Raw genomic sequence first — 27,829 nt, forward strand, 5'->3', positions numbered from 1 at the left:
CTAAAATATGCTACCGCGGTAAAGTTAGCTTGACGTTTGGTATTCGACTCAAGCTCACCCGACATGAATGAAAATGGCTGTATCGCCAACCAACTTTAATTTAAAGGAGACCAGTTGTGAATTGTTTCACAGTCTCTGTTTTACATGGGAATCCTAACAATAATATGTGAAAAACAAAACATATTGCATATGCACACACACTTGACATGCGTAAAATGGCTTGATATCCCCAACCATTTGTTTTTTCACAAATTATTATTAGGATTGTAAAACAGAGACTGTGAAACAATTCACAATTGGTATTCTTTACATTTAAGTTGGTTTGAACGCTGTAGCTGCTGTGGTTAGGGAGATAAAGCCCTTTTACGCGTGGCTGAGGCTAATAATTTCTGGAAAATAACATACTGCATATATGCACACTTAGCCTCAGCCATGTACAGAAGGATGTACCATCTGATTGCACGCACCGCTGGCAGGATCGGCAATACAGCCACCTCTTGGAAAGGCTGGACCACGCTGATCAACATCACCAATAGGTGGTTGCGTTGCACGCCGAATTTCTGCGCACAATAACAAGCGAACTGCAGGTGCCTACCCCAGCTCCTGCTGAGATGGGCACCCGTACTGCTGTGCGCAGTCCTGCCGATTCAACGGTCTGAGAAGTTTGTACAGAGCAATATCCACTCGCTTCTGCAGTGCACAGGTGTACAGACATGTATTGGTGACGGCTCCATGTCCACTGGTACAAGTTCTACCAGTTGGTCAAACGTAGCTCGGATGACCCGAAATATTTCAATCCAATGTTCGTCGTAGAAAGACTCGTGAAGCACAACCTCCTCCCACCAAACAGAGGGACGATGATGCGCCCGCATTCGTCTTTCCTGCCGATGCACAAAGAGGTCTGTACATAGGGATGAAGTGGATGAGGGTGTCTGCTGGAAAGAAAGCTCTAGATAAGAAAGCAATAGATGCACGATTCATTTCCTGCAAACCCGTTGCATGGGACTGAAGGAGTTCTTCCCATACAAGACAATCTAGCCAGTGTTTGTCTGCGTCTTCTCCATCCATCCATTTTTGTCGCAACTATGTTGTAAGTAGGCTTATGATTTTATATACCCTTATAAATAATTAGCAAATACACACAAATTATGTATTTATTATATTAACAGCGTTTGTGTAAGTTTCCACATTTTCTGCATAATTAATTTTAATATTTCAACAAAGTACCTGTGTTTGAAACCAACACATCATGAGTTGTTTTTAATATATTTGTTCCACATTAACGCATATTTGTGATTATTGAACAAATAATCCTTTTGTTTAGCACATTAACAGTTACACAGTTGGCTAAGACTAATATATATGGGTGTGTGAAAGGACATCAGTAGCCTAAGAAGCATAAGAAAACCAGTAATGGGAATGGGTGAGTGCTGTCGGTTTTGTACACATGCTACTTCTACCATTTCTAGAACAACTAATTCTAAACAATAATAGTAATAACTATTATTATTTTCTTCTTCTTGGCAGCATGAACTGTTTTAACTGCAAGCCTTTTGCATTCTAGGCAGATGGGGGGGTAACCTTCTCTTCATCTCTGCCTCGCACGTAAAGCCTCATGTAAACCCCTATGCATTATTTGAACGATATCCTTTATCGCGCAGCATCTCTTTTCAGCACGTTTGGTGATATTTAAATAAACCCTTCCATTATTTTATTATTAATGAGGTCGTTTGTATTTGGACGACTAAATTCTCTCTCTAAAATAAACTGTCATGTAAACGTGGAAGCAGAACTGTCTTGACCATAAAAGCATGAGATATCTGTTGTCACGCTTTTCAGTTTTTGCTTGTAAACTGCCCCAGTGTCAAAACAGTGGATGTCAAAACAGTGGCAACTTCTATTTAGTGGGGCAGGTCAGGTTAGTCGAAAATGCTAATTGTGTCATCACGAGACAAAAAAGTGTGGAGAGTTTGTTCAAAAATTAATTCAGGTCTAAATTAGAAGCAATTATTATTTGTAGCTTTGGAGTGCATCAAGTCAATTGGAAAACCACATTACCTGCAATAATGTTAATTAGTTCCATCTTCAAGAAGGGAGAGGAAGGAACATGCTGTCTGCAATTGTGTGCAGAAGGCAGAGAGAAAGCGTTGCTCATAAATTGTACAGTATGAGTTACATATTCATGAAATTTCCCAGGGTAGATGCTCAGTCAAGTTAAATCTATATGCACCTAATCAAACCCCAGCCCTTGCTGTCTCCCCATCACTTAATATGGGGTATTAGGACTGAATGTAGACATCAAAATAATAACATTGCTGCCTCTACGGGGTAGATGGCAATGCATAGGAGCTGACAAGCCATCAACAGTCCTATAATTCTACCGCAAAGAGTAATTGCCTATTTCCTGTGTAATCCGAATGACTTGTTACATGACATATTCAGTGAATTCAATGATATTATGTCTAGCTCAAAACCCTAAGAATTAAATGCATGTTCTTTATAACCTGTTTCACTACTCCTTGCAATATCTGCTAATACTGAGAAAGGACTTTTTGAACCAAATGGTGGTTTGGTTCAGTGGATCTGCCTAAGTTAAGTTGAAGTTGCTACAGATTGAATGTTTTTAAAATGTATCATGCAGAAACATAATTTTTTCATCACCTATTGCGTCAGGGGTAATTAAATAAATAGTTACCACATGTGAAGCTTTCTGTAAAGCTGAAAATCATTGACATTATTGTTCTGGCCAGGAATATCTTGCAGTAGGATAATTACTTGACAGGAACTGTACAGTACAAGACCAACTTCCTTACAGCCAATTTAATAGGGGACTGTGGCAGAGTGGTTGCTGATTATGTACAGGTGCAGAGGTGATGCAGTGCAGGAATAAACAGACAGAGATTTGTAATCCGGCCAAATAATAAACTCTGGTTATACACAGCAATGCTTAAAACACAGAGAACAGTAACAGGGATTACAGCCCTAAACAATAAACACGGTATCTCTCCCACAATATACAACCACGGTCACCAGTCCTGGGTGTGTGCTGTAGTGCTCGTGGTGGGTGATACAGTTTAAAGAGTGACAAATAGTGCAGTGCTGTTCCGGGTTCAGTGCTGGCTCTTAGCGACAGCTCCGGAACGTGTTAGCCATCTATAAACACACAAGTAACAATTATAGACAAACAAACAAACACTCACGATACGCACAATACAGTGCACGGGTCCTTCCGGGTCTATTTCGAAACCAAAAGCGAAGGAAAAGATTTACAATTCTCCAGCCCCTTTTATGTGATTATGCATGACCCCTTGGTAAACGATTGCAGCTGATTCTATTGCCTGCAGCTGCTTCCTCGTTTACCTTCCAGGTCAATACATTCCCGCACTGGAGTCTCGTCTTTTTCCAGGCTGATTGACTTCCCGACCCAGGAAATGAACTGTCAGGACAACCTGTCCAAAGCCTTTCCCTTTTGCTACTTCGTACCCTCACAGATCGAGAGGGAGATTTACAACCAGAACTCAGTTTATTCTTTCTCAGGTGTGTATTCATTGTAATGTAAATTAGTTTATAGTGTACAGTACAGTGAGGAGGTAAGTCTGTCTGGTAGTGTGTTGTAGAGCTGTTTGTTTTGCTTAATTCTATTATTTTAGATAATAGAGGTGAGTTAGAGTACTTGCTCTAACTAAATTACTCATTGCTTAATACCATACTTAGTGGCCATTTGTTCAAGTAAAGCAATCGGCAAAATGCTCTGGCTACAACCAATGTATATCCAATGTGCAGCCTGTTATTCACTCCAGCATAATGTACAACTTGCACTTGGCTTTAGACAAAAATTCATCAACGCATTCACTTCAAAATTCCCTTGTATTAAGACCAACTTGTTGTGAAGATGAATGAGCTTTCAATCTTCATTCAAACCAGTAATGCCGAATTTAAAACCCATTGGTGAACATTATATATGAACATATATATATATATATATATATAAAATGTACAATCCTGAAACAAAATGGTACTGTAGCAGATATGTCCACCTGCCCACAATGTAACAAATACAGTGTGCAAGCATTTCCTTATGAGGTGAACCCAATATACTGCAGAAAATATAAAGCACTGCATTATTGCACTGGTGCAACAGTGGGCTTTACTGCATTTAAAGGACCCAAAAAAAAGAGAATTTGCCCCTTTAACTGGCACAGCAGCTAGACAGAGCCAACCTGAGGATGTCTGGAAGACAGATGTCGTCATCATCATCGTCTCGTAGTACTGCTTTGCTCTCTGACCCTGATGAAGCAGTCTTGTGCAGAACGCTGGCCAAAGGCTCCCGTCTAATGCATGCAGCGTCTTCAGTCTGAGACTGCCTTTACTTATTCAGACACATTCTGCTTCTCTGGGATCTATCTGCTCATTTACAGAATCCTCATTACTGGGGCAAAGATCCATCATGCACAACTGCCTCAAGAGTGCTAAAAGCAGTGTAGAAATAAGAGGATCAATAAAACTATATTTCTAAAACGTAACTTTTTATGTGGCATGTGAGCGAACAACCTAGAGCTTTGAACAGATGTCTGCATGACTTCTCACAGAGGCCATATATTCTGAAACATTTCAGCAGGAAGCTGTTTATTAGGCATAGGACTCCAAATATGAATATTACCTCATTTTTCTTTTTTAAAGTTTCTTTGGGTATTGCATTTTGTTTTAGTAGCTTTCCGATTTGAGGACCTCTGCCATATATTTTTGAATCTGCTTATTTTAAAAGTGACAACCATGCCTTACCTACATCATTACAGCGATATATTTTTCAACATATTTCAGTCCCGATAGTTTTGATATTTTTATTCACACATCACGTGTCATTTCTCAACATTCACTCTAGCATGTTCGCCAGGAGAAAGAGAATTTGTTTTACAAGCATCGTGGTGTTTCCAGATCAAGCTCTGTCCTGCAACATGCTCTTTATAGGTTTCCACAGTACGCCGTTCATTTCAATACACATCAGTGCTCATATGAGAAATTCTCTCTCCTCGCAATCAGACAATAGGTACAGCAAAAGGTAAAGTAATGCATTTTTGTAACCCTTTAGTTGTACAATTATACTTTTTGTAACAAACCTTCAACCACTCAGGTTCTTTGCCCCTTTAAAAATAGACCCAGGACACAGAAATGGAGGTTTTCTTGGCGCTCTTGCGCTATTTTAATAATAAACACAAAAACCAAAACAAACAAAACAAACACCTAAACTATCTTGCAGGACGGCTAAGCCATTTACCTGCCAATTAAACAAAATATTCAAACAAAACAAAACCACATCAGGTTTAACGCTACCTTTTTTTTCTTTACACTTGGACACAACTCCCAACTGGGCTCTACACTCTTCAGCAGCCCAAACAGCCTGGCTGCTTTCTTTAAATACCCTGCACCTGGCTCTAATTTACAATGATAGCCAGGGGTAGGGGATCATTACTAATAAAACAATTAACAAAATGAAATTAAACAATTAAACAAATTAAGGCTTTTCAGCCTGTGACCTTCTGGGAGATGTAGTCCTTTTTCTCCCCCAGGACTACACTTTCTCACATTCTGTACAATAAGTAAAATACACACAAGAGCTGGTGCATTAGTAACTTTGTTAAAAGATTAACACTGGTTCATTGTTTTAAAGAGAAAAAGTTCATAGGCATATCTATTCTAAACAAGCCCAGCTATTACCTCATGAAAGAAAGAAAACAAACAAATATGTGTAAGTTGATTGGTTTCTTTTCAAGACTTTCCTGTCAAAGTCCATGCCCACTCCAATAACGTAGTACTTTAATGTAGTACTATGTTCCATTGCAGTAGTAACTTATAACATTTAGACTGCAATCAGATAAAAAATGCAATCATTTGAATACTCTGGGTGATAGAGAAACTTTTCAAATGAAACAAAGATTTGTCAAAAGACCTGGAGCGTGCATCACAAAATGTAACTTGCCCAAGCTGTTGGGATTCCACCTACCAGCTTTCTCAAAACACAGACAGACAGCCCCAGCGCAGATACAACACCTACATTTTGAACACTGTATAGATACAGTGCAACCTGAATTAACCATGCTGTCATGACTTTTGCTGGTCATAGAATGCAGATGTATGGAACTGGCCCAGTACCCACTGATGTGTAACAGATGTTGAAGCAAAACACACTCAACCTTTTAATGAATGCATACTTCCATACAACATCATAAAGGTCATGGTTTTAATAGTTCAACTTAAACATTGTATTCATTAGTCAGAAAGGCAACGTGGGAAAGCTGTGGGAGTTGGGTATGTAGCAATGCAAAATATTGGGATATGCAGTAACTTTAAACTTCAACAGGAGCTTACAGATTACTCATTATATTGTCAGCACTTTCATGGATTAATGAGTTTATTGCACAAATTAACAGCTGTTTTTACCTTGTATGTCAATGAGCAATTGCAATTTTGAAAAAGGTCAAAGTACAGTAGTTCAACCACCCCACCCACCCCTGAGGTTATTGCATGTTTTCAACAAAATGTAAAGACATAATGTGGTCTAAAGCTAACACAACATGCAGTGTTGTGTAATAAACTGCTGTTACAAGATTGTGATGCCTGCAGGTGACACGTTAAAATCTCAACAATTGTTTGAGCAAACAAGTGCGGCGCTATTGTACTTTGGTTAAGAGTTTAGTCTGGAAATTTGCACACTGCCTGCTCACTGTTGCACTACCAATTAACAGGAAAGGTTTTTTTTTTAAAAAAATTTAGGGTTGAGTCCCAGCTTGGTTTTGTGACATATGAAGTACAAGGGCTGTCAGTCCATCCACCTGCACTGCTCAATGGCATGAATTCTTTCCTCTATGTCTTTTGCAATCTGTGTGCCCAACAAACCGTTAAGCAAACTATGCTGAATGTTAGTGTCAAACACATGTCATTAATGCTGGTCTTTCATATTATTAGTGGGGTGTCTCATGTTTTACAATAACGTACCGCCACTGTGCTGTATATGCACACAAAGATTTAAGTATAACCTACATAAATTAAGAAAGACTTCCCAGATTCTAAAACTGTAACTTGTGCACTAGAATGTTTCATCATGTGTTACTCTAGATACAGTATGTGTATAGAAGAATATAAGTGCGACATAGTATACATATGTACTGTGCATATTTCAAAGAGGTAACACAATGGTATGAACCTCCATGGTAATATAGCAGTTGTTTCAGTGAATGTGTCAGTCCAGTGATGCAGTATATTTGCTGATTTATCCTTTAAGATAACATGATTGTCTTACAATGATGCATGAGCCTATATTGCTTTAAAGGCAGGTGACTGACACAACATTGCGGTATTCCGCGTAACACTTTCGTACAGTTTCTACATAAAACCAGCAGAACATATATAAGAACAAAAAAATACTTTCATTATCTTACTTAGCTTACTTCATACTGTAGTTGAATTATGAAACATCTTCCTGAATATATTCTATGGCATGGGAATGGGTATAAACATTGCTCTAACCTGTTTTGGATTTGTGGTGCTTTGCTGAAGAATAAAAGAGAGCGGCCCCCAGGACCACCCCTGTAATTCAGGCTTTTGCTAATTGCTTAAATATGCACATATTACTCTCGCACTGATTCTGTATTGCTATTAAAATGTGTTGCCTCAGGCATCTCATATTATAAGCTGATGACATGAAATGTTTATTTACTTTTAAATCCTTCTTTCCTGTGTGTTTGCTTTGCATGCAGCCCCCAGTCCTCTCCTTATGTCTGCTATTGCTACCTCGTGGTGCATTTGCAAGGTTTTCTTTTACACAGAGTGGCTAAATAGTCCATATGGTGTTACCATGTACTTACACCAGCTAACAAAATGTTGTTCACAAAGCCATTTCCATGTTATTACACAGCAATGTAGAGCAATAAGTATTGGTATTTACCTAGTTATTACACTATGTGGCTGTTTTGTTTGCTGAATAGTAATACACAATTCTCAGCTTATATTGGTTAAATCAGTTTGAATACATTGCAGACTTGGTGGTTTTCTAATTTAACATAGATTCTAACAATGGCAATGCTTTTCCATTCTTATCAGTGCTTCCCCTATGCATTACTGCTGTACTATTGTCTATCCTGAACCCAGCGTAGCTAACCTTGCAGCAACTCTGCATGAACCATGTCTGACATGTGCGTACAGTCACAAGGCAGTTTTAGCCACCAACCCTCAATTAATCAGTTGTATTAAGCATTCAAGCTGCAACATACAAAGAATCCGACCCTTCCTCACCAACTACGCCACCCAGCTCCTGGTCCAGGCCCTGGTACTCTCCCACCTACACTACTGCAACTCCCTCCTGGCTGGCCTCCCTGCGTCCGCCACTCATCCGCTCCAGCTCATCCAGAACTCCGCTGCTCGCCTGGTGTTCTCTCTGCCTCACTACAGATGCCTTGACCAGACTTCACCCAGCTACCTCCAGACCCTCATGTCTCCCTACACCCCCAGTCGACCTCTCCGCTCCGCCTGCACTAGAAGACTGGTTGTACCTCCTCTACGCTCCCCTGCCTCCAGAGCCCGCTCCTTCTCCACCCTCGCCCCGCAATGGTGAAATGACCTTCCTGCAGAGGTCAGGACTGCCCTGTCCCTGACCACCTTCCGGCGCCTCCTCAAGACTCACCTCTTCAAACAGCACCTGTAGAACTCTTTTTCCCTCTGGGCACTTCCTTAATGTGCTTTTCATGCTCTTATCTGCTCCCTATTTTACTGCATTTAATCCTGTACTTTAGAGTACTGTAATCTGTCACAAGTGTTATTTGTAGTATTTTTTTTTATATCCTGATGTAACTATCACTGACACTGTTATCTGCTCCGTTATCGAATCGTATTTTGTCATACGTGTACTTGCTAGAACCAAAGTCATTGTATTTTATCTTGCTCTTAATTGTATTAATACTTGTACTGTGATTCTTGAAATGTATTTTTGTTTATGACTGTAAGTTGCCCTGGATAAGGGCTTCTGCTAAGAAATAAATAAAAATAATAATAATAATTTAAGTGACAGCATGAAATTAATGTTTCCATGTATCTTCTTCATACAAATTTAGCAGAAGTTGTAAATAGTTGTATTGTCTTGAACCTTAGAATTTAGTATTTAGTTTATTGTCCATGTACTGTAGCATAGGATCCTAGAATATTGCCAGAGTAGCACGAGATACAGGACATCACTCCTTGTGGCTGACACTGACCACTCAGAGAAGTTAAAAGGCAGAGACATCTCCGTTGACTGATAACATATAGCGAGAACTATAACCCTAACCACAGCTTGCTCAGGCGCAGCAACATTCTTCTTACTGACAATTGTTATCAGTTTTGACTGGAATACTGTAAGAATGAAATGCTGTCATCAATAATTTGGGCCACAGGAGTTTATTCAGTAAACACTCCTAATACCCTGCGAGGATCCTCAAGGCAGAGAAACACTCACACCTGCCAAAATGAAACAGTCTACTTGTAAAGAATGTACAAATCTTTTTTTTTTTTTTTTTTTTTTCCTTCTTAACTGGTTGGAACCCCTGCAGATTTGCAACATGCCACAAATGGCAACTGCTGCCTACAGTTTGCTTCAAATTAGCCAATTTTGGTCTGAATTCATAGTCAACTGTATTTTAATGCGCCAGTCCAACAGGGAATCTATGAGTATGAGTGATAACATATAGCGAGAACTATAACCCTAACCACAGCTTGCTCAGGCGCAGCAACATTCTTCTTACTGACAATTGTTATCAGTTTTGACTGGAATACTGTAAGAATGAAATGCTGTCATCAATAATTTGGGCCACAGGAGTTTATTCAGTAAACACCCCTAATACCCTGCGAGGATCCTCAAGGCAGAGAAACACTCACACCTGCCAAAATGAAACAGTCTACTTGTAAAGAATGTACAAATCTTTTTTTTTTTTTTTTTTTTTTCCTTCTTAACTGGTTGGAACCCCTGCAGATTTGCAACATGCCACAAATGGCAACTGCTGCCTACAGTTTGCTTCAAATTAGCCAATTTTGGTCTGAATTCATAGTCAACTGTATTTTAATGCGCCAGTCCAACAGGGAATCTATGAGTATGAGTGATAACATATAGCGAGAACTATAACCCTAACCACAGCTTGCTCAGGCGCAGCAACATTCTTCTTACTGACAATTGTTATCAGTTTTGACTGGAATACTGTAAGAATGAAATGCTGTCATCAATAATTTGGGCCACAGGAGTTTATTCAGTAAACACCCCTAATACCCTGCGAGGATCCTCAAGGCAGAGAAACACTCACACCTGCCAAAATGAAACAGTCTACTTGTAAAGAATGTACAAATCTTTTTTTTTTTTTTTTTTTTTTCCTTCTTAACTGGTTGGAACCCCTGCAGATTTGCAACATGCCACAAATGGCAACTGCTGCCTACAGTTTGCTTCAAATTAGCCAATTTTGGTCTGAATTCATAGTCAACTGTATTTTAATGCGCCAGTCCAACAGGGAATCTATGAGTATGAGTGATAAAAAAAAAAACTCCATGCCCAGGGCACGTCTGAGCTGTTGTCGGACACATTTGTATTTGTTTTTGTGCCCAGTCAGGCACATCAGTTTTCCCTGACTAGCCAGTTCACTTGAACAGTTTTCTTACCTCACACCAAGACTATGTGTGCAGTGGCAGTTAAATTAAATGGAGGATACTACAGAATATACCATTTAAAATGGCAGAATAATCCCTGAACCATGGAGTTAGTTATATTCTATGGGAAATGTGTACTGTGATGTTCTGCAGCATTTTTCTTAATGGCTATATCAGTTTCTACCAATGACACTGGCTGTTCATTTTAGAAGGTCTATAATGGGTATGCTATTTAAGTAACTCTAGTTTCTAGTTCTGTTTTTGTGCTGTCTCTTGCTTTGCTTATACAGCTCTGTATCCTTTTTATTACTTTTCTAATTGGGTTACGGTATCGCTATCTGTAACATTTTTAAAGACATTATACATAAAATAATAAAAAGAACCAAGAGTCTGGTTTAAGTTAATATATATTCTACATAATGAAGTATATTCAGCTTCCAACAGAGTAACAGAACAACAATTAAGGATGCTGTTGGAAGGAAGATCTGGAAGCGCCAAGGTTGCCTAGCCTTGTTATAAAGTGACCTCCAACTAAACTTCAGTAGTCTCCTAATTTGTATATGGCTTTATTGGTAATTTCTGTCCCCTGTGAAACTGATTTTGTACATAGATCGATTTACACAGTTGCCATCGTTGCAGAAGGGACAAAATTATAGTTGTGCAACCCTATGGGTCTTTTCTAAAACCACCTTACTTCAATAAACATTTAGAAAAGATTGAAAAGGGAAATTTATGCTGGTATAGTTTGTAAGCATGGTAAATAAGTAATATTGATAGAGAAAACAGTTATATTATAAGCAGGTCAGTAAATCACCTCTGGATGAATCATTAAAACTGTTAATATCATTAAAACTGTTAATATCATTAAAACGGATCACTTGATGTTTCAAAACATCAGACTGTTCAAGGAAGCATGTTGACGCATGATACATTTGCTAAGAGGCCTAACTGTAAACTGTTATGGATTTCACCTCCAAGGTTCACCCACGAGCACATTATTGGCATTCATATTTGCAACAGTACATTTACTTCAATACTGCATAATTTAGCAGACGCCCTTATCCTGGGTAAATTATTATTTATTTATGTATTTATTTATTAGCAGATGCGATATACTGAGTGGTTGGTTGTCAATCTCATTGTATTGGGGAGATATTATGACTTTTTTTGTGTCTTGCTAACAATTAAAGCTGTCAGTTTTTTTTTGTCTGCACAGTACAGTAAATTGTTGGAGTTGGAGAAATAAATGTATCCAACTGACCCAATTTTTATTGAAACATCAGATTCTCAGAAAGTAGAAAGTTTCCAATGTTTCAGTGAAAGGGTCCTGATTATAAATAGAGTAGATTATGTAGTTTGTGCCTGCTGTGCGCTTGAATTTATTAGCATTTTTTATTTAATACAGTCATCATTATCTTCAGGATGAATGTCATCCTACTCAGAGGTGTATTTTTAGCTCATTTGTGTCTTTGTGTCTGATTATCCTGAGTATGTTTAGCCTTGATACTCAAATGATTAAGAACATGCATTTCATTTTTTTTTTTTTTACATTTATGTTTTATAGTACGGTATTCGAATAAGATATTCAAGATTGCAGAGAAACCCCGATCCTTCTCAGATTGGGCCCAAAATAATTTGTGCCATTTGTATTACACTTGTGTTTAAAAGGGATGATTTCATACCATCTACATGTTACTACTGTTTTATTTCTTACCTGATTTATATCCTATTACATGTATTATGTATGACTCTATTGTTTCTGCTTGTATCAGTTTCTAAAATATTCCCCACTTCATCACAAAATGCACCTTGAGGAGTCTGTTGAGAAGCATTTTTTGCTAGAAGGGTTTAGTAAGCATGGAAAATGATTACTTAAACAAAAACAATAGAGAATCATATAAAATACATAAAAGGGTATTAAATATATGATCAAACTTTAGATCATATAAGAATCCCTTTAACATCCGTTCCTGTCACAGCCCTCCACCCATACACACACACACTTCCATTTGAAACCAAAATCCACTGTATGCCCTTCAAGGTGTTTTCAAGTGCGGTATGTACTGTAATAAATATAATGTTTAGTCACATGAAATGTTACAGTAGATGCCTTTGTGTATTTCCAAATTCACATGTATATTATACTCATATCTTTTCAGTGACAGCCATGCTTAGCAACCCATTCTGTGACAGTGAGGACTGAACATTCACATTGTGACCATTAAAAACACATATTTCAGTGTTTAACAAACAATTTTGCCATAAGTACACATTAAATAATGTAACACAAGTACAGTGTAGCTACTGTGGAATTTCAAACGTAACTTTCAGGAGAGGGAACAAATCCACTTTAATAAAATTCCCAACAAAGACCTTTTTTAGTGTTCTCGGTTTATTAGCAATAGTTATAGGTTTCTTTTACAGTGCTGCCGTATGCTTGGATCTATGTCATTAATGAGAATCTTTTTTTCTGTTATCATATTATCCTCGACTCCTCAGGAGCTGAATAGAACGTACTGCGGCTGCATATTACCGTCCTTTACATATGTTTAATGCAACTCAATCTCACGCATGTGTCACAGTGCAAGTCCCAGCTGCCAAGATTTACTATCCAATTAGTCCCCACAAAAATGAAGGAACAACAGACAATAATTATCATCCTTGTACTGTACTGACGAAGAGCACTGCATGTATAAAAAGAGAGCTTCATATTGAAAGCAGATGTTGTAGTTCATTTGAATTTCTTTGCTGCGATAACCAGAGAATATATTATACAGCTTGGAAATGAATGTAGTAAAATATATCTGCATATATAAATGTTGCATAAACACACACAGTGTGGTGTTCATTTTATTCCACAGGGATTAGCAGAAAGTCCTTACCAAATCTCTCCGCAATGTCATTTTTGCTGTCACAGCATTCATAATGAGATGCTTTTACTTCAAGAAGGAAACATGAACTAATTGGGCTAAATGGTTGTTGCCTTTTATAGACATTTCCTTAGTTATAAGTATATTCGTAAGTCACTTTGCAGCACAACAGCTGTGTTCCTTTAGGCATCCTTCTCATTGATTCGGTATACAAACTTCTTTATAGGCCTCCCAGAACCTTTCTACTTCATGCAGGTGCCCTGATCAGATTTGCTCAGCTGTTTCCTGTGTATTTTATTTTGTCGTCATGGTTATTGTATTTGTATTTGATATTCTGTGAACCATTGAATATTTTATGACCATATGACAGAGCTTTATGTTAAGCACACGATTTGGGTTAACTGCATGCTACAGTTTTTTATTTTTTTTATTTTGTTAAAGGTATTCTTGACATCTTATGCAAACTAAATATTCATTGAAACTAAATCCCTTGATGAAATATAAAGCCATCAGAAACCATTTTAGAAAGCAAACCCTGTGGATGTAACCTGCACTTCAGATGCTATCTATTTAAAGATGAGGTCATCTTGACTTCAACTTAAGTTTCTTTCCGGATGGATTATTTTTATTTTTTTAAAGTACTCCTAGTCCTTTTCTGACACAATAAAGTCTTCAGGTGTGCAGTATTTTAATATGTTTGTGCATCACCATGGCGACTCTTTGAAATGTACCTAATTCTAAACGCCCTGACTTCATAATGTACAACTCACTGTCTAATTGTTTTAGCTGGAACGCATTCTGATTTTGATACGGTATTATTTGTTGGGCTAACAATCGGGTTTTGTAAAAGGCTAGAAAGGTTTGCTGATGAAAGAAGTCTGTTTTTTACATTGTTCTTGGAGGATATGTGACCATTACTCAATGATTTCACCTCTAATTCCATCAAGGAAGTTTAGGCTGTAATCTACAAGATGTCCCATAGAGTCATCCCTTTTCACACTGACACTTGTTAAAACATCACTAATTTGGACATACTCAAGCAACTAGCAACTGAGCCGCAACTGTCAGCTGTTTATTAACGCCTGTCAGTACTCCTGTCTTGCCCATTGTGACTAAAACTGCCTTGCAAAAGTGAGATGTGTTTTTACATTTACATTACACGGTGCATATGAGAGATGGCTTTAATGTATTGAGGGACAGCCTCACCCATGATGGATTTTTCTGACTGATTACAAGCATTCCCAATATGTGAAATTTACAGATGTGTTTAATTCTGGAGTTGGCAATTTGATGAATGAAGAGTTTTATAAATATAATATTGCTGTTGTATATTTAGGGCTTCTGTTTTTCGGTTTTTATTTCATTTTTTATGCTTATTTTGAGTTTCATGTAAATCATTATTTTTTGGGGGGGGGGGGGGGGGCTTTCGTTTTTTATATACTGTGTTAAATTATTGTTTTCGGTTACTTTCCAAAATGCTTGACCGTTTTTCTGCCACAATACTAGTAACTCGACAGTACTTGTGCACTTAGTTATACCACACACAGGCACATTCAGGTCACGGGCACATTCTTCAGGGGTTTTTGTGTGTTTAGGCATTTTTTTTACATTTTGCCACAATTTGCAATTCTGTTTTAAATCCTCTGTATCATAACTGTAATACAGCTTTAAATCCTGCAAACAAGCCTCCATTCCTAATTGTAATCTTTTTTTAAATCTCGCAAGTGGAGTCTCCATTAGAAATGTAGGAATGTGCTGCCACTCAGTAGTTGGGGTGGGTTTAAAATATTCAGAATTAATCTATGATAAATACCAGAAGACGGGACATTGCACAAGTGTGTGGAAAGGTAGTTTGTTTTAGGTTTTTTTTTTGTACTAGTTATTTTTATTTATTTATTTTAATGGGAAAGGGGTGAAGTCTATGTGAATTGTGTAACGTTTACAAAGCACTAAAATACATTTTTGAAATGACAAAGTCACGTGAGTGAGCATAAAAACAGCAATTCTACTTTTTTTTTGGTATTTTTTTCTGTTTTGCTATCTTCGAGTTAATTTAATTGTTCTTGTTGTTGTTTTTTTGCTAATTGGTCACTCCGTTTTATAGTTACAGCTGTACATCTGTAACTGTAAACAAGATAGACGAGGCTGTGGTTGGGGAGGAGGTGTTAATTCGAAAGCACAGCAAAACTGAGTTTGCGAAATAGCTTTATGTACCTTATAGGTTAATGAGAACTTGCGGTAATAGGCTTGTACTATAGATTTCCTGCTTGAAAAACACAGTGTGTGTGTGTGTACTAGCAGTGCAGTGCTGTATAGGGCTTATCAGAGATGCTTAATTTTCTGTACCTGAAGAACGTCCCTTACCATTTAGAGTGTCCTATTACAGTATGCCACTGTTAAGACATACAGGCCTTTGGCAGCATGAAACAAAGTAATTTTGTAGTACAATAATTAGTTCTTTTTTTCTTCATCTGCTTGTCACTTCACTTCAGGAGCTCTTAATAAGAAGCTGATGAAAAGCTATAGTCTGTGATTGCTGTTGCAGGTGTAAGGAGACTTTTACACAGGGGCAGTGGAGCTGAGCACCTCCTGTTTGATCCTACCCTTTCAGTCTTTCAGTTGTGTCTCCATTCTCAACCAAAACAGTGCAGAGACAAGAGAGCGACTCAGAACCTGGGATTCCTGAACTGCCCAGGCATCCCCTTCATCAAAAACACTTTTAAAGCAAGGGACAAAACAGACTTTTCTCATAAAGTTCAAAGACCCTTGATTCTCCCTTTGTACAGTCGACAGTTCTATTGAAATGCTAATCTTTAGTTTTTCTTTTTATTCCTCTTGTGTGATTCCTATCTGCAAAAAAGGCGGCATGTACTGTAAATGGGAAAATTTGCTGGTTTTGTCCTTGCGTTGGTTTTGTCTGCAGTTTCACCCCTGTGCTTAGAACAGCACAGAACCTGTTAATGGTCATGGGTGTATCTATTGGTAAAAATGAAAGAATCCTGTGCAGACCCTGTTTGCCAGTAGGTCTTATAGCTGATTTTTTGCACACCTATTAATTAACACATTGATGCCAACATGTGCACACATGTATACAGATTTTCTATATTTTATTTTAAAAAGCAAACAAAAACATCTCCTTTCTCTGTCTGTCTCATTTGAAATGTGGCTCTCGAAATGCAAGTCCACGACAAGCTACATTGATGAAGCTGACTGCAATTAAGGCAATATTTATAAGCATAATTGTTTCAGTTTAGTTCAAAAATTAGTTTGTGAATTGGATGTGAATGCTTATGTTAATTAGATTGGGTGTATACCATGTTATTAATTTTACTAAGATAACACAGATGTTTTGTTCCTTGTTACTGTGTATAAAGAGTGGATGAATCAACCTCCCTGTTAGGGGGTTCTTCATTATAAGAAAGTGTTTTTTTCAAAGGCCTTACTTACAGTAAGAGGACATTGCCTCTGCTGCTGCTGTACTGTACTGTACCTTTCATTATATGGTTTGCCAACAAGCATGAATGCCCATTCCCATGCTATTAAAAACTGTAGTTTCAGCTGGCTGAGCCACTGCTGCTTATTACCCTATTTAAGTTATTTACCAGCATGATAATACTGATTATTATTTCAACAATATAAGTTATACACTTTCAAAGCCTGCCAGTAAGTTTTTGAAGTTTGTTCAGGAGGGATAGCTGCCAAGAACTGAAAGCTAAAGTCAAAGTTTCAGCCATCAAGCAAGATTTTTTTTTTTTACTTCAAAAGGAATCTTGTTCACAAAGCTTCACTGTTTGTCGGCATACTCATATTTCTGTTTTGCTAACGTGGGACCTGTGGGGTCATTTTATTTTTCCTCAGCCCCCAGCGAGCCTTTGCTGTGCAAATTTGCCGACGGAGGGCAAAAGAAACGACAAAGTCAAAGCAAATACCCCCAGAATGGAAGGTCATGGCCCAGAGAAGGAGAGGTGAGTCCAAACAGTTTCTTGCACAAGCACCTGCAACAAGACCCCCTGCAGCTGCAACTGAAGAGTCCAGAAATAAAATCTGGGTTGTCTGAAAACATAAGCCCTTAAAGACAGGAAGAGTCAATTGCACTGCTGTAAAGTTGCAATTAAAAGCAAAGAAAAGTATCCTTATAAGTAAGGCCCTGTGTAAATCACGATGTCACAGGCTACGTGGAAATCATGAAATTAGCCCAATACCGAAATCTGTACAGTATTCTTAAGAAATAAAAATTAATTATTTCATAATTATTTGTATTTCATACACAAAAAAAAAAATCACCTTACTGAAACTGTACAGCTCTGCTGTGTGCCTGCGTGTACTATTCGCCATGCACATAGTGCTGTGCATTAATTATGTCATGTGATTATATGTAATCTAGGCGGGAAATTAAAATACTACACACTGTAAACAAGAAAATGCATGTCTCTAAAAAGGCTAAAAATGTGTCTGCAGCAGATCATGTAAAGCAGTATCCAGCAGGTGTTGGAGGTAAGCTCTTCTGTACATCATGCACCGTTACTGTAGATCACTACCGAGAATCGCCTGTTCATTGGCATTTAGATTCAAATATTGAAAGGCGGAAATCCAGAGCAGTACTGCGACAGCTTTACTTGCAAAGAAACAAAAAACGGTGACTTCCATGTTCCAAAAGTCTACTGGAAACGATGAAGCACGAAACACATTAAATTTTGACCTCACAGAGGCGTTTGTGCAAATATCCCTCTTGAAAAATTGGACAACCAAAAGTTACATAAATTCTTCAGACTGAGTGTAGCAAATGGTGGACTAATTCCTTCATCAGCCCAGCTGAGACATGAATACAAGTATCACAAGTAGGAGATTATGGAATTGGTAAAACAGTCTGGTTGCTTGTCAGTGGTCACTGATGAGTCGACTGATGCCCAAGATCAGTATGGGTTACACATTGTATTTGTTTTGCAAGACCTAAATTGTGAACATGCATCTGACGTACTAGAACTGAAAGCTGTCCTTGCAGATACACTTTACCTACAGGCTGTTAATTACAACACCGTTTCACAAGCTATTGTAAAGTACTTGAATAACTTTGACATTGATTTTGATGATGTCAAGGCATTTATCTTATATTTGATGCTTAAAAAAATAATAAAAATCTGTACACATAATTTATAAAATAGTTCTGTGCACATTCCGCAAAATACTGCCGTGAATCTTAAAGAAAATGTCCACGATTTTCACAGGGCCTTACTTATGAGACCTTTTTAATAGGCTTAGACATCTGGGCACATTTAAGTCTTTCAACCAGCCTCTCTCCTTCTTTCTAATAATATGTCTGGGAATGGTCAACACTAAATGATGGTAGTATTGCTATAAATGACGTAGCAGGAAGATAATTTATCTAATGTCTTAGTATAATAATACAGTAATAACAGTTTTTAAAGGAATAGTTTTCAGTATGGCTTTACACTGTTTTGTTATTGGGTTCGGGGGGGAGGGGGGTGGGGTTGGCAATTTAACCAATTAGAGCTTGGAAGGAAATCATGGAACTCTTGAGCTGAGGGAATGCCATTGAACAATCTAAATTGAGGAGAAAATCAAGGATATAAAAATAATTTTTTAAAGCTGTATATTAAGAAAATAGTTTTTTTTTTTTTTTTTTTAAATTGACCTTTACCTTAAAGGATAGGTGTCTAAAAGGACTCTCCTGGACCATAGTGTACTGTATGTTATAATAATAATATTGTTTTTAAAGCAAATACTTGTTCAGAGCCGGTTTATATAATATATATATATTAGAATTTGCCGTCAATGAAAAACTATAATAACAAGCCAACTATCTATTGGTGTACGTAAAACATGTGCCAATAAGGGTCTTCTGGACACGTGCTTTCCTGCAGTGAGAAAGTGGTCTGGTCAGATAAGATTCAGGACACTGCTCGTGTTGACTGAATTTTGGACCGGCACTAGTTGGAATCTCCCACACATTTCCTCTATTAGATTGGATTGGATCCATCCACAATGTCATTTTCACAGGGACCCTTAAATTGAATGAGTCTGGGAGCTCAAGTGGCTGTACTTATCCAGCATGTGCACAATTTTCCTGCCTGATTGCACCAGTGGCAGGAGTTGCTGTCCTGACCAAAGAGCTGGTCTGGTGCCAGCTTGTCTGTGTGTCTGCAGTAGGTACTGACTCCAAGTGCAGATTTGTACCCGGCCTGTCGGCTGCTGTCTCTGTGGGAAATGCTAATCCACCTCATTGATCCAGAAGAGGGAATAAAAACATATTTGGTGGTACTAATGTCTGTATTTGCTTAACATTTCATAAGCCACTCTCTGTCCTAAACACATGGATGATGAAATTAGCTATGTTCTTTTTTTAAAATTAAAACATGTATAATAAGGTAATATGTACAGTTGACCGAGGGGTGTAGTGGTAAATAAAAAAGATATTGTTATTGACCCACAGCCAATCAGAGCCCCCCCCCATACAGTTATTTCCACTCTCAGGTGCTGTTCACATGAAAAATCACAGACCTGACAGTGCGCTTTACGGGAGCAGTTCTGTGAGCATGCTTGTGCGGGCTAGATGAAGGTTACTAGCACCGCCATGCAAGTCCAGCGTGCCCAACAACAAACATTAACATAACATAAACAACCAATCACAGAACACACACACACACACACACAGAACACGCAGTCCAGTGGCCACACACCCCTGCTCGCATCACAGTTCTGACTGAGGTCTTAGCTGTCAGTTTCACGTGCAGGAACACCCAGAGAGTGTGAGCAGAGCAGAGCGAGCCAGTTGTATATGGAGCGGGGGAGCGGAGCAGGGTAGTTGCTGGAGCAGACATTTCCGGCCCGCCTACTACAGCACTGAGAAGAACTGAGCATGGAGTTTGCACAAGAGTCATACAAAAAGGTGACAAATACAGATGCAGTAACTACAGTATTTTCCATCATGCCTGTGCAAGGTAACCATTCATTTTCCATTTTCAAACCACAATTAAGCACTTTTATGTTTTGCAGATTTTATTTTTCTTTTATATTGAATGTTATTGACGTGGCACTTTATTATTCATTATGATATTGTAGCGAGCACAGGGATTAACGGAGACACGCACACAATAGCTCTTTTAGGTAATGCAGTTTATTAAGCAGCTAACAGCAAGTCAGCGCCCTCCCTGAACACACACACACAGCCCTTCCCCACCCCAGAGCACTACTCTGCCTCTCAGGGTGACATTCACATATGTAACAACAAATAAACACAACAACAATAATTCCGTTTCTCCCCTACCATAGTTCGTACTCCCAGTATCCTCTGCTGCACATTAACCAAATGTAGGGGACTGGCTCCGGGCACAGCGCCCTATTCGCTGACAGGTGGCAACGGCGAGTCAGTCCAGCCGTGCCCGTTACAATATATATTCTCCCGATTGTGGAGCTGCCTTTGTGCCATATAAAAATGTGAGAAACGTCATCCGTGTGTGTGTCCATCTGTCTGCAGTTATTGTTCTTATACAGTTCTACGGTTATGCCCCAATAAAGCGCTGTGAACATGGTTTATATTTTCTGCACTCTTAAGGATAGTTCATACACTAGTACAGGGTGGTCCGTCAGCCCCGTCGACTCACTCATATGTGTTCGTGGGTTACTTTGAGCTCCTGTGAAAATCATGAAATTAGCCCAATACTGAGATTTTTACAGTATTCTTAAGAAATAAAAATAATTTCATAATTATTTTTATTTCATACAAAAAATAAATCACATTAATGAAACTGTACAGCTCTGCTATATGGCTGTGTGTAATATTTGCCATGTACACAGTGCTGTGCAGTGATTATGTCATGACACTATATGCTTTTTAAGCGGGAAATTAAAATACTACACACTGTAAAACAAAATGGATGTCTCTAAAAAGGCTAAAAATGTGACTGCAGCAGATCACGTAAAGCAGTATCCAGCAGGAGTTTTACACAGCGATGGAGGTAATCTCTTGTTCTGTATGTCCTGCAATGTTACTGTAGATCACTACCGAAACATTCTGCAAAATACAATACTTTACACGTGACAATGCTGTGAACTTTTTTACTTGGGTCAAGGTATGCGATTATAATAAGGACGATAAAATAGTATTCCTTTCTGAATGCACATTACATCTTTTCATTTGCAATCGGCAACACGATGGGGGGAAAAACAGCTTGTTTATTTATTTACTGATTATTATACTGTATATATATTTTTTAATACCATGTGAGCAGACAGTGCCTATTTTGTCTGGAGCCGGGAAGCGGAGCTGGAATCACAAGGAGTGGAGCGGAGCAAAAGAAATAGCGGAGCAGAGCGGATGATATTATGAGCGGTGAGCTGAACTGTCACCGCTTTTCTCCACTCACATTCTCTTAACACAACACAGACGCTCATCGTTAAAATATATTGTCTTTAACCCGGGATTTGCACATCACAGGAGAGTAGAAGTGAGTAAACTCTGTATCCCTTATATGAGAAGTGGGTAAACAATCTATTGCCCAAATTCAAAGTGGGTAAACACTGTTTACCTGCGTATACCCTCAACTACACCATTGAGTTGGCCCTTTCTCTTATGGGATAAGATTGTCTTCTCGTTTCACCCACAGTGCTCATAAGAATAACAGCATCTACAAAACAGAGGTATCCTAATGAAGGCAATATTAAGCCAAAACATGTCAATTCCCTTTTAAGTACGAAATATAACTATTACGGAATAGGTATTTACCTCCTAAAGACCTGAATCATGAATATTGTATACCAAAGCTACTCTTTTGAGCCTGTGACGTAGTCACAACACAGATCTCAACAACGTTTGCTTACATCTGTATATATTTTGTATTTTAAATATTTTTACACATTTTTTGTCTGTGATATTAAGCGAATCGCTGAAATAGTTTTTCTATTTTCGCGTATTTGTATGCAATACAGCCTGTTTATGGTTACGTCTTGCTGCGGCCTTGTGCCCTGCGGGAAGCCGGCAGCTCGAGTTGCTCCTAGAACACTGACAAAAAAACTCAATATCACCAATGTAATATAATGGAGGAAATGGAAGAGTATTTTATTTTCAATGGAAATCTCAAACAGTAAAAAAATAAATAAAGATGTCACAGTATATAATGCTGAGTCTCAATATTTAGCTTATATTCCAAAATATAATGTTTTTAACACCACTAGGGAAAAAAAAGATACTTGCAAGCTCTGAAAATGCGATTTAGTAAACAATACCACTATGAAAGGTACCTTTTTATGACTACTGTCTGGACACTCGGCACTTGTTTTCTCACAACAGTGTCTTGATATCTGGCTGTATAACCTTAGATGTGACCACTCGTAACACAGCAGCCAAGTGTTCGTCCGTAAGCCTTGATCTATGTTTTGATTTGTTAAGGTTCATTGTCGAGAAAAGCTGCTCGCAGCATTTCATTGAATTTATTCTTGAGATGCTGTTTGCACTGAAAATCAATCAGCTCCATTTGAAGATCTGGTGGGGCTGCTGTTACACTAAATAGGTTTGCAAACAACTGAAAGATGCTTCGATGAGACTGGAAGTCTTGAAATCGACAATCAAGTTATTTTATCAGGTTTGCTAGTTTTTCACGGCAGTGCTTATAGTCTTCATCATCAAATGAATCTTTGTGTAACTCTTGAATCTCTCGGCACACATGAAGTGAACAGAATTTTGGTTTGACACATGTTGCTGCCACAAATTCAGCTTTGCTTTGAAAGCTCTCATCTCTTCATCCATTAGTGCTATGATCTGCTTTGGCTCTTGGAGTTTCTTGTTTAAAGTGTTCATTTGCTCGGTGAGGTCAACAAGAAACGCAATATCCATTAGCCATTGGGGATTACTGAGCTGCACAAGATGTTTTCCTCATTCCAACATGAAGTCCTGTATTATTTGAAGCAAAAGAAAGACTCAGCCATCATACATGGGTAAAATACAGTAAATCCTCATACTGATCGCCGAATCTCACTCGTCTAGCTTTCTGTCTATCTAAATTTACTTTTGTTTTGAAAGTATGTAAAACCATCCCTGATTGTGTCAGTCATTTGCAACCATTTGGTTGTTTAAAACAGCTTAAAATGGGCGTCTAACGTCACCATTATATCATTGTTCATATTTGAACGATTTCTAGCTGCGCTGTAGTTCACCATCTGAAAAAGGTTTGGCAACCATTGCACTGCAAATTAGACATATTGCCTTGCAGTCAAATCCAGTGAAAAATTATCGTCTGGCTAATGATTTTGGAATCTTCTGTGTTCTGCCTCCACCTTTCGCTTCCGTGACATCTCCAACTACTTTTTGGCAACTGATTTTAAATTTTACACAAAGTAAAATAAATAGTTTAAACAAGCCTATCCTAATGAAAAATTATGTGTGTTACACGTGTACGTGAGGAAACTGATCCTGTGTGTTTTTTGATTGGCTATTTTACTACCTCTGTGAGCTGTGATTTGATTAATGGGAATGTCACAATGCAGACTGCACATGTTGAATACGTGTGTTATATTAAAGAGGCAGGTTATTTTAAAGAAGAATTCCAAAACGATACAGTAGTCACTACATCAATGCAATTTTATAAACTAATGGGCAGGCCGCCAAAAATTTCCCAGCAGGCCGTATGTTTGAAAATCCTGAACTAGAGTGTTAAGGGTGGCTTCCCAGTCGACCCTTACAACACAGGCACAGAGGTGAAATTTTCCCAGCATTTTTTCACCCTAACTCTTCGTTATTGAAGTTCTGAATGGTAACACACAGGGAAGCCTTTCGGCTAAGCCTTGTAGCATTCCGGTCATTCTGCAATATTGCCCTTGCGACGGTTTGGTACACTCACCCATTCAGTAATGGTTACATTTCGTACTTGAAAGGGAGCATTAGGTTATTATCATAACCCTGGTTCCCTGAAATAGAAATGTAACCATTAACCTTCAAGGTGGCTGGGTCCATGATTGCAGCAAGCTTGAAAGAAAAATTAAGCACAGTTCTTTTGGTCCTTTGGGCTGAGAAGCTTTGTATAAAGTATTCAGGATTTGGGTCTTTAGGAGGTAAATACCCATTTGGTAATGGTGATGTTTCTATTTCAGGGAACCAGGGTTATGATAAAAACATTTTTTATGTTTTTTTGAAACAATAAAGTACTTTGTTTATATGTGAGTTGCAGTGTTTTCTTTAATTTATTTTGATATCGTATTTAACCCTACGCACCAGAGTTGCCTTTTGTGTTGTAGTGCCAGTTCTTAGATGTACCTTTTTCTGCAGTCACATAGCACTGCTGAACAGGATTCATGTTATGTGATGTATTAAGCTGGACTATAATGCATGTCTATTATCAAATATATTTGATCACAAATGCTACTGAATATAAGACGCCACCAAAATTATTAATAGGAAAAGCCTATACTGTGCTGACACACTCATCCATATATATGAATAAAACTGAGTTACTGCACAGCTTTCATTTATTGAAACACCTTTCTGAATGTAAAACATGAATTGTTAAAGCAAGGGCACTGTATAGGTGGATATATAAAATATTATATATTTATGCAAAGATACATTTTCATCTCCTCAGAACTTGCTTGTTCGTTTCATATGGAATACAGGGTTAAACAAGCCCATCTGTAACCTGGACGCTGCTGAAAAATAGTAGCAGCGTGTGGCGTCTTGATGTCAGCGTCCTATATAAATTGGATATCTGCTTGCTGGGAGCTCCTGAATGTTGGTTTAGGTCCTGGCACATCTTAAGCTCAGAGGTGAAAGTAACTTCAATTTCTTACTGGTACTGTAAGTGCTCAGTCTGTTTTTGATCTACTTGTTTCCTCAGAATATGAACTAAACTACACGTGAAATGTTTACTTCTGAGTGGTGTTAACTTGTATAGTTCTTTTTGATTGTGAAGCATCTCATGGTTGTTTTTGTGCTTGATATTTTTCCTTTTTAAAAGCAATTAGAAGGAGCAGCGTATCACAGTTCTACCTAATAATAAAGTGATAGAGTTGTATGCTCTTAAAGTATTCACTTCAGTTCAGGCCACTAAGATTTCAGGTTACAAAAGCTCCCTTATTTTGAAACCTTAATGTTGACAGTATGCTGAGCCCCAATTCGCAGTTGCTTGCTGCAAGAGTGACGGTTACCATGGCGATCACACCTCTGTCATCCTAAGTCACATGAACGTGACTTTGAGTTCTTTGACAACCAAGAAGCCGGGAGGCGGGAAAGGACTTAAACTACAAAGAAAAAATTATGTAGCCTAAGCAATCGTTTTGATAAGTGGAAATATAAAATGACCTTGAATAAATGTTGGCGGTACGCTGTACTGGCAACAATTGTTTTACCGGTACACAGTACCAGGCCGTACTGGCTTACTTTCACCTCTGCTTAAGCTGAATCAGATGAGGGTCTAAGTTTTTTTTTTTTTCCCAGTGGCTCAATCGGGTTGGTGGCATCATATGTTGAGACAACTAGGCCTTCAGCAAAATGTGACAAACACCTTCCAATGATATTAAGTCTCATATTGTTATGAAGAGATTGAACTAATTGCAGAGGTAACAGAGGAAGCTTTTTCCTATTTTGATCTCCCATTTGTACATAGAGACAATGTAATAACACTGTTAACCGAAAGTTATACATTGAATTGTATACATTATAAATTACACAATTTTAACATTTGAATGTAATTCAAGTTAAATTCGTGCTGTTTATTATTATTATTATTTCTCATACTTGATACAATACTGCAGGATCTTTGAACCCAACAGCTGAACTAGAAATTGATATGCTGCAATCAAAATATATATATATATATATATATATATATATATATATATATATATATATATATATTTTTTTTTATTTATTTACCAAAATGATCAGCTTATTAAATAAATACTACACACATTGATCTGGTCCAGTGAAATTCTTCAGGCAAGAATATCCTGGTTAATTTTATCAGTATTTTTAGTGTGGTTCATTTATTAAAAAATAATGACTTTCACTACAGACCAAAATCTGTATTCGTATGCCTCCTGGGGAATAAATTAATGGTACAGTATGTCATCCAAGCCAATATTGCTTTCAGAATGATGTTGATGATCACAAGACCAGTGCAGGTGGCAAGGAAACAGTTGTGCTGGCAGTCCATTGGTTAGGGGCCTACCCCTCCCTGTGTCTAATTGAAGCATTGTCTTTTGTTTAATATAAGTACCTGATGTCCAGACCTAGGCACACATACTGTACATACACAGAACAGAAAAGTATTTGTCAGCTGAGGTTTCTGTTCTATGACTGAACTTTGTTAATGTGCCAATGAAAAACTTCAACCTGTTATTATTGTAAATTAGCAGACAGAAGATACAGAAGAGAGCTGCATGCCCTCAAATACAAAATAATTCTGATGTCAGTGATATTTCTGCACATTATAAACGTTTACAATGTACATTCAAGATGACTTGGTAGTCTACCTTTAAGATCCCTTCGAAATCATGGTAACTCAAGTTCATGGACAAATTGATATATCCAATACAGCAAATGTACAAATGTTTCAACTATAATTATATTTACAGGGCAGCAGTGTGGAGTAGTGGTTAGGGCTCTGGACTCTTGACCGGAGGGTTGTGGGTTCAATCCCCAGTGGGGGACACTGCTGTTGTACCCTTGAGCAAGGTACTTTACCTAGATGGGTAATTGTATGTAAAATAATTTGATATCTGTATAATGTGAAATAATGTGGTATCTTGTAACAATTGTAAGTCACCCTGGATAAGGGCGTCTGCTAAGAAATTAATAATATAATGATCATTAGCTAAAAACAAACTATAATTTTTAGAATGCATTGTGCGCATTCTTTATCAAGAATAAAGTCTTTGAATTGTGGAGAAACATGTTATAGAATACTGTATTAGTTTTCCAGTTCTTACTTTTGAGGTCAAAGTTAACGCAGACTTAAAACAATGCTGTAAAACGCTTTAGCTGACATCAAACCAGTTGTGCACATAAAGCTTCCCTGTTGATTGGCTATGTGTGAACTAAATATCAAAACAAACAGATTTTTGAAAACAAAACTACATCTATAAAGATCTATCTAGTTTTATTGCAAAAAATTATCAACGTTCTGTAATGCTATAAAGAAAAAAAATACTGTAGCTTGCAAAAATGATCTATGATGGTGTAGCCAAGATTGTTTTCTCTACAGCTACCATAAATAAAGGTTAAAAATTGAGTTACCTACATGTAGGGATAGAATAGCTATGACAGATTGCTGTTTGCTGTTTATTTGAAGCAT

At 37.9% G+C, this 27,829-nt stretch overlaps 1 protein-coding gene across 5 annotated transcripts in view; it reads left to right on the forward strand.

Annotated features, from left to right (window-relative positions):
* LOC117394419 (RNA-binding motif, single-stranded-interacting protein 3) overlaps positions 1-27,829 on the forward strand; it is a 445,596-nt gene that overhangs the window by 385,124 nt on the left and 32,643 nt on the right. For all 5 annotated transcript variants that reach the window (XM_059012898.1, XM_059012897.1, XM_059012899.1 and 2 more), the window contains one exon: positions 17,388-17,494. In XM_059012898.1, coding sequence (XP_058868881.1) covers positions 17,388-17,494 — 107 coding nt within the window. The remainder of the gene's footprint in view (positions 1-17,387; positions 17,495-27,829) is intronic.

Source organism: Acipenser ruthenus, chromosome 3 (genome assembly GCF_902713425.1).
Source record: "Acipenser ruthenus chromosome 3, fAciRut3.2 maternal haplotype, whole genome shotgun sequence".
NCBI lineage: Eukaryota > Metazoa > Chordata > Actinopteri > Acipenseriformes > Acipenseridae > Acipenser > Acipenser ruthenus.